General features: G+C 60.7%; 1 protein-coding gene across 1 annotated transcript; it reads right to left on the bottom strand.

Annotated features, from left to right (window-relative positions):
* Positions 1 to 4037: 4037 nt before the first annotated feature.
* On the bottom strand, positions 4038 to 6907 carry GPR88 (G protein-coupled receptor 88). Its single transcript, XM_028503187.2, has 2 exons — positions 6266 to 6907; positions 4038 to 5879 (listed from the first exon to the last, which is right to left on the bottom strand). Exon 2 carries the CDS (start codon positions 5808 to 5810, stop codon positions 4665 to 4667), a length of 1146 nt encoding a protein of 381 aa, XP_028358988.1. The 5' UTR covers positions 5811 to 5879; positions 6266 to 6907; the 3' UTR covers positions 4038 to 4664.
* Between the last annotated feature and the right edge of the window lie 1128 nt (positions 6908 to 8035).

The raw sequence follows: 8035 nt of genomic DNA, 5'->3' as shown, positions 1-8035 counted from the left end.
GGTGCCCGCACCAGCCAGGGCCCAGGCGCCCCGCAGGGGCCGTGTGGAGGAGGCAGCGCGCACAGACCCGCGGGGACGTAAGGAAGGGTGGCGGATGGCGGAGGGCGCAGAGGAGACAGACGGGGAGGTCGGGGGCGGTCCCGGCATGGAGGGGAGTCCACACCCGGCTGTGAAGGTCCGGGTTCCCTCCGCCGGCACAGTCCTAGCCACCTTCCGCTTCGGGGTCAGGCGGAAGGTTTCGACTCCAGCTCCTGCACTGCATGGCTGCCTGGCCTTAGGCCGGCCGGTTCCTTTTCTTTCTTTGCTTTTTGTCTTCCTTCTTTTCTTCTTTCTTTCTCCACGCCCCCGCCCCCGCCAAGTTCTGGCTTCACTCTTTTAAACATTTCATTATGAAAAAAATTCAAAAATACCCACAAGTGAAGAAAACTGCAGTGTGCCCCACGTTCCCATCATCCCCTTCCACAACTGACCCACCTGGTCTCACCTGCACCCTTCCCCCACCCCCCACTCTTCGGCCTCACCTGCAGTGCATCAGGCCCAACTTGATTAGGGAAGGTGCGCAGGCTGGTGGGAGGAGCTAGGAGAGGGTGCCCGTGAGGGGCCTGCGTCAATCAAGCAGTATCACCCTTAGATTCCAGAAACTACCATTCCAACCTGGGCCTCATCCTTAAGATGATGGGCCCGCGCCTGCCCGCCCCTGGCCATGACCATCCCCCCCAGGATGGGGAGGGGGTGCCAAGGACCGGTGCCTGTCTGGAGCCTGCCCCCTCAACAGGCACTGGTACAGGGAGCCCAGAAATCCTTGCCCCGCGGCTCCGGCCCCTCTGGGCGCGCTCTGAGCCCTGCGGGCGTCCTGCTGGATGGTCACGGTGGACAGAGGGGCTGCTGGATGGCGGCTGTGGGCAGAGCTTGGACCTGGGCCCGGGGCTGCACATGCGCCAGTGTGGAGCCCCTGGAAGTACTGAATGGGAGAGGAGACGTGGAAAGAAACAGCCCCCCCTTGTTCCTGACGACCGGGACCTCCGTCTGGGGCCCCACTCTTGCCTCTCAGCCCACAGATACTTTTAAATGTCCGAAAGTAAGGGCCGCCTACAGTGTTTCTCGGTGTTCTTGGATGTAGATCGGGTCCCTGGTGCCTGGTCCGCTCAGCTCACAGGACAGGGGAGGGGCCGTGAGCCCCGGAGCCCCTGGGAGAAGGCACTCGGGCCGGGCCGCCCTGAAACCATGAGGATGCCTGCGGCTGTCAGCAGAACAGGGCTGCACTGAACTCGGGGACAGAGCAGAGCTCTCCAAGGGCTCTCACTGCCCCAGAGTTAACCTGAGTCCCAGCCTCAGCTCCCCCCAGCCCCCCAGGACACGCCTGAAGACACAACACCTCCAGTGGAGGAGGCTTTCCTCCTCGCTCCATGACAGGGGGAAACGTGTCTGACCTTGGAAATCTCCCCTCCGTGTTTGAAGCAGAAACCACGTGTGGACACCTCTGTGGGGAACCGAAGCCTTGCTTCGGTGCCTGCTTCACTTGGGAAGGAAGGGAACGCCAAGAGTAGTGCCCTCACACCCGGGAACTCAGCCACTGAAGTGCAAGGGCACCCCGACAAGCAGAAAAGGGCAGCCCACGACAGCCATCAGGCCTTTGTGTTCCTGAGCAGACAACAATGGGGTTTCACCTGAATCCGAGCACAGTCTCCATTAATGTAATTAGTAAATGCGGGAACTCCGGCTCCCCCGGCCAGCGCCCTGGACCGGCGCTTTCAGGCACATCCTCCCCGCTTGGAGGTTACAAGCGAGCCGGTCCCGCGGCGTTCATCACCGGGAATCAGAACCTGAAGTGGGTCCCCCCGTGGGCCTGAGCCGGCCGGAGACGGTTCCCGGTGTTGGCGAGAAACTGTGCAGATGCGCATGAACAGCTGAGTTTCCAGGTGTGGGAAGAGTTGGTGGAAACCTCGGGAGAAACTGTTTGCAGCATCCACAGTGAGAAGAAACGAGGAGAAAGGCCTAACTCAAAGAAGAGCTTTTTAAAAAAAAAAACTGAATTTATTGGGGTGACATTGGTTAGTAACATTATACGGGCTTTGGGGGAGCGGTTCTCTGAGACAGCACCGTGTATTGTGTGGTGTGCTCACCCCCGGAGGTCGTCTCCCTCCTCCCCCCCCCCCCCCACTTCCCTGCGGTAACCGCAGTTCTGTTCTGTGTCTGTTTTCTTTGCATCCGTTGTCTAATCCCTTCGCCCGTCTCACCCAGCCCCGCCCCACCCCCACCCGGCCAGCTGTCAGTCTATTCTCCGTGCCCGGGAGCCTGCCTCCACCGTGGCAAAGGGTCCCCAGCCTCCCCAAGAGGAAGACCCTCCGCTCTGCAGTCACTGCAACCTGTTCCCCGAGTGGAAATCATACCTATGTCTTTGCAACGCTGGGATACGCACCCTCTTTCATCATTATGTAAGTGGGGATAATTTTAGAAACCAACAATAAAATTAAAGAAAGCCAGAACAAAAAAAAAAAAACCGTGCTTTCCCCACCGGTGCTTCGGAACACGGCGTCCCCTGTCACGGTGACAAGGAGGGATGCGAGACCAGAGACAGAAGAAAACTCGGAGGAACGGTTGTTTCCACTTTAATGATCTGAATCCAGGGAAACGGGAACGGATGAGACCTTGGTGGGACAGGAAGGTGCATGCACTGAGGGGAGGGGTCGGTAACACGGCTGCCCACCCCCTGTTGGTGGTGGTGAACATACCCGTTTGGCTTTGCTTTAGCACAGACCCGTCCAAGTGTCCTGCCGCTCCCACAGTTACTCAAACGCACGAGTGTCTCGGGCTCCCAGCTCCCCATGTCCAGGAGAGGGACAAAGCAGCCAGTCACCCAGGCCACTGAGGCTGATCGGCCGGGTCAGGTTGCTGACACATGTTGATTGCAAATCTCTTCCCACTTCCACGTGATAAAGTGATTTTACACAATTGTGCATTTCCCACATTTCTACATAAACTTAGTAAACCAGACAGGAAAATGGCAAGCCTCAAAGCAGACACTGTACAATGCACTCCCATTTAAACTGCCCGTTGCTTATAACTGAGTTTGTTACACTTGCTCGAACAGACACGATCTCAGTGTTAATGTCACGGCAATACATACGAACTGCACAAGAAACAGTGCTGCCTTCTAATGGGTGGCTTACCCAGACCCTGAGAGAGCACAGGTAGCCTTGCAAACCATACTATTGATCCACCTGGACCGGTTCCATTGGCAAGATAACGTCCCAGCTGCGCATTTTCTCATAAACTGGGTCAAGAGGAGAAGGACTCGGGGGAGCCGGAGGTGTCCCTGTGTCCCTTTTCAAACAACCGAAGGCTGCCTCTCCTGGCATCCGGAAGAAGGAAAGTGTCCTTGTGTCATGAGTATTGCTTTAGTGGACCACATGCCCAATAAGTTCTAGCATCCAGGAGCATGCAACAGCAGCTGGTAGTAGCTACGCAGTCACGGAATCATTAGGGTGTGATAGATTGTGTGCATGGGGATGTTTTTAATGGTAAAGAGAAAAACAGAAGAACTCACTCTCCTTCGCAGCCGCGATGGCACAGAGTTCAAAGCTGCAGTCACACCCCTCAGGCGAGTCAGTGGGTTGCAGAGCGAGGGGGTCGCCACAAGTGTGCATGCTACGGAAGACGGGAGCCTGGCACCCGAAACAGGGAAGCCACCGGCATCCTCAGAATCCCATCGCTGGCGCAGAGCATCGATGGGCACGATGGGAACGTCTCCCTCTAACACTCAACGCCACTTAGAAGTGCAGAAAGGGCCCTGGCTGGTGTAGCTCAGTGGACTGAGCGCAGGCTGCGAACCAAAGTGTTGCAGGTTCGATTCCCAGTCAGGGTACATGCCTGGGTTGCAGGCCATGACCCCCAGCAACCGCACATTGATGTTTCTCTCTCCCTCTCTCTCTCTATCTCCCTCCCTTCCCTCTCTAAAAATAAATAAATAAATAAATCTTTTAAAAAAACAAAGTGCAGAACGGACTATACAGCAATCCATCTGGGTTGTTGTTTTTTCTCACTGGCTAAGATTCTATCTCATTCGGGAAGGATTTTGCTTTACATAAAAAAACCCTTTTAAGAATAAAGGGCTTGAGGTCTTCACAGCCAGTCATCCCGGGGTGCGCACCTGCCGCTTCCTTCCCCAGGTGAGCCCTCCAGGACGGGCGCTTTCTGAGGGTCGTGTGAAACGTGCGTTCCTGTATCGGCAGCGCCCCCTGCGGCTCACGCTGCTTCAGGGCGCTCCGCACGTTTCTTAAGACGACGAAGGTGAAAGGGTAACGTGTTATCCCAGCTCTTTTCCGAAACTGTTGAAATACATTAACTGTGTTTTTATTTTTAAATGTCATTTTGCAAGTTCTCCAAGTCTCTCTCTCTCTCTCTCTCTCTCTGGTGTTTTGACGCTGGGAAGTCTCTAAACCACAGAAACACGGAATAAAATCAGGGGGCCGCCCAAAATGACTGCGGGACCCCCTTCAGGGAGAGACCTCGGTTCGCGTGTCCCCCCCGAGGGTGGAAGGAGAGACCTTCGCACCAGTCTTCTGGGCTTCACGCAGGAGCCTCGGGTCAGAGGACCCTTTCGGAGGGCGGGAGGCGAAGGGGGAGCCAGGACGCTGGGAGCCGGGACTCGCCGCCTCCCCGGGTCACCACTGCTGGCCCGCGGCGCCGCGGGAGCCCAGCGGCGCCTGGGCCACGGCGGGCACAGCGGGCCCCTCACCCACGCCGGGCAGGACGGAGCGCACGGAGCGGCGGAACTCCTCGTTCCTCCAGGTGTAGAGCAGCGGGTTGAGCGCAGACAGCGCGCAGCACAGGAGCCAGCTGGCCGCCTGCACGCCCCAGGGCACGGGCAGCGCGAGGCCGCTGGCCAGGCTGACCCACACGAGCGGCTGCGTGGCCAGCAGGAAGACGCAGCACAGCAGCAGCACCGACAGGCCGCTGAGCCGTCGTTGCGCGCGGCGGGGCTGCAGCGGAGCCGGCAGGGGCGGCGCGGGCGCGGAGAGCGCGGGGAGCGCGGGGGCGCCGGGGCCGGGCGCGCGCGGGGCGGCGGGGAGCGCAGCGGCGGCGGCCGCGCAGCCGGGCAGCTGGTGCAGCAGGTGGAAGTTGAGCACGCTGACCCGCTTGACGCTGACGCGCACGCGGCGCACGATGCCCAGGTAGCAGTGCAGCAGCAGCGCGGTCTGCGCCAGCAGCGCCGCGGCCGCCAGCAGCGCGGGGTAGTGCACGCCCTTGGCCGCGGGGCCGGGGCGCGGCGCCCAGGGCGGCAGCGCCAGCACGAGGCCCAGCGCCAGCGCCCAGGACAGCGCCAGCATGCCCGCCGTGTGGCGCCGCTGGTACAGCGCCTGGTAGGTGGCGGGCGCCCGGGTGATGAGCAGGTAGCGGTTCAGCGCCACGAGGCAGTGAGACAGCAGGGACACGGTGAGGCCCAGGCCCAGCAGCGCGCCCCGCAGCAGGCGGTAGCTGCCCCCTGCTCCGTCCCAGCTCCCCGGGGGCCCGGCCGCGCTGGCTGGCAGCAGCCCCAGCACCGCCTCCTGCGGCATCCAGAGGGCGCAGACGCTGAGGTCGGCGGCGCACCCGTTGACGATGAAGGCGTTGCTGGTGGTCTGCAGCTTGCGGAAGGACGACACGAGGTAGATGACCATGCCGTTGGCCAGCGTGCCCCCGATGGCCAGGCCCGAGTACAGGAGGGACACCGGGATGCGCCGGCCGGCCCACGACCCCTCTTCCTCGCAGAGCAGCAGCAGCGACCCCCCGGCCGTGGAGGACGCAGACTCAGAGGAGGAGTTGGTCATCCTGGCCAGCGCTTCACACCTCACGGGCTAGCACGGGGTCCCGGCGGCGCGGCCCATGCCAACTCCCGCCTGCGGGGAGGGCAAAGACACCCTTCAGCCTTCTGCCAGCGACACAAAAGGCTGGAGCAGGAACATGGGCTCAGGGAGGGCGAGAGGCAGCCTGGAGGAGACGGGGGTGGCAGATGACAGGTATGTGCCTGGGGAGTGTCTCCCGCCCCAGGGACCGGCCTCTGCACTCGGCAGGCACCAGCGGAGCTCTGGGACAGAGCAATGCCGAGAACAAACAGCCTCCCTCTGCCCCACAAGTCCACACTCTTGCACACTCGCACACTCACACTCTTCACACTCACATGCATGCTGGGGAACACTGCCAGGTGCAGCCCCTACTTTCCAGGAGGAAGCAGAAGTAGCTCAGCTGGGAAAATGCCAGGGGAAAGGAGCTGGGGGTACCTTACTTTTGGGCTGGTCCTCAGCTGGCGGTGGCAGAGGGAGGGACGCCAGGAAACTCCTCCTCAGCAGCAGCATCTGTGGTCCCGAAATCAGCAGGACACGCTCAGCGGGGATCCGTGCCAAGAGCAAGTGCCCGAGTCTCCCAAGCAGCTTGCAGGCACATGGTCCCGGGCAGACACCAGCCGCCAGCCGCAGGGAGCCTCTTCCGCCTGCAGGCGGCTGGCTGGGAGCCCCAGCGGGCTGCGAGCCCGGCTCGTGGGCAGGAGGCAGCCGGCGGCCAGGATGCTCCTCTGCAGCGCAGAGGCTGAGCTCGGGAGAGGAGCACCCACCCCGTGCTCAGGAGCGAGCGAGAGGGGCGGCTGACAGGGCGAACCCACTCGAAGCTCTCTCCTGCCGAGTTCTCCGTCACCCAGGGAAAGGCAGCCTCCCCACACGGCATGAATTATTCAACAGCTTCTACCTTGTGAAAGGAAGAGAAATATCTTGCTCTCCCGGCCCTGTAATTAACAAGTTTCTCTGCCTCCTCCCTCTCCCTCTCTCTCTCTCTCTCTCTTAACCACCTTATTTTTCACCCTGCTTCCTTCGTCTTTGTTTCCCCGCCCTGCCCCCGCCCCGTGGTTGCTAGAATAAAATTCAGTGTCCCCCAGTGTTTCATCCCAGGGTGGTGCACTCTGCGATCAAGATTCTTCTTAGGCACAATACACTCCCAGGACCGGGGCCGGCCCCTCCGGCCCACATTCTCGGAGAGAAGTTCTTTGTATCCTAATTGAAATTGATTTGTTTTCCTTTGGTATAGTGGGACGTGGGTAATTATCCACAGAAAATCTTCGAGTCTCAGTTGAAATCAATTTTTATTTTTTTATTTTTCTCATCACCCAGCTCCTTTCAGAGTCTGGCTGGTGTTTTGGCCCGGCCGGGAGATGGTTGGAAGGCGGGAGGAGGGTCGAGAGGTGAGAAAGGGGAGGAGTCGGGGAAGCCAGGAGCCCGGGACTGAGGTGCGTGCACAGCATGACCACCTCAGGGCCGCTCCCCCGGTGGTCCCCAGGTTCGAGGTCTGGTGCCGGCTCTGGCGCGAGCATGCGGAGAACCATTCCAAGTGGGAAGTGCTGCATAAAAGTCATCCCCCCAGGAAGCCATTTTCCACCGGGAAAATCCTTCATTTGACGATTGAGCTCAATGTGGACTGAGGTAAGGTGGCATCACGGAAACCCTGCTGGGTCGGTATCCGGACACCCGGGTTCTGAGCTGTGACGGGCCATTGTCATCTTGTTGGATACGAAGTTCCCACTCAGGGACCCAGGGTCGCTGGGAAGCTCCATAGAAACGACTGGGACCCACTGAGTCAGAGTTCCTGGCGATGGGCCCAGAGCCCCGCGGTTTCACGAGCCCTCCGGGCGGCTCCCGCACGTGCTGGGGTTTGTGCGCCCCCACCTCTACAGGCTGCCGTCCTGGGCCTCAGGGCTGACGCTGTTTCTCCGTTGCCACGTCGTACCCCATCCCCACCTGTCCACCCGCCGCGCTCCTCCATGTCCGGTCCAGGCGCTCCGGGGACCTGCCGTCCTGGCTGGTGCGCCGTCTTCCCTCCCCCTCCCACCCAGGCACCTCCGTGGGGGTGGGCCAGTGCATGCCAGGCCCTCGGCTGCCCCCTGTGACCCGCCCCCCCATGTTGCCCAGCCAAGTGCTACCCACCCCCACGCTGCCCAGCCAGGTCTGGGCTCGGACACCGCCTCCCGCTTGGAGGCTCTCTTGACCCCCAGGATGGGCTGTCCGTGTGC

This window comes from Phyllostomus discolor, chromosome 14, assembly GCF_004126475.2.
Source record: "Phyllostomus discolor isolate MPI-MPIP mPhyDis1 chromosome 14, mPhyDis1.pri.v3, whole genome shotgun sequence".
Taxonomy (NCBI): Eukaryota; Metazoa; Chordata; class Mammalia; order Chiroptera; family Phyllostomidae; genus Phyllostomus; species Phyllostomus discolor.
This window is presented reverse-complemented; position numbering and strand designations above follow the sequence as displayed.

Bases quoted from the DNA above. Each gene is read 5' to 3' on its own strand.
- GPR88 (XM_028503187.2), bottom strand. From the start codon at position 5,810: ATGACCAACTCCTCCTCTGAGTCTGCGTCCTCCACGGCCGGGGGGTCG.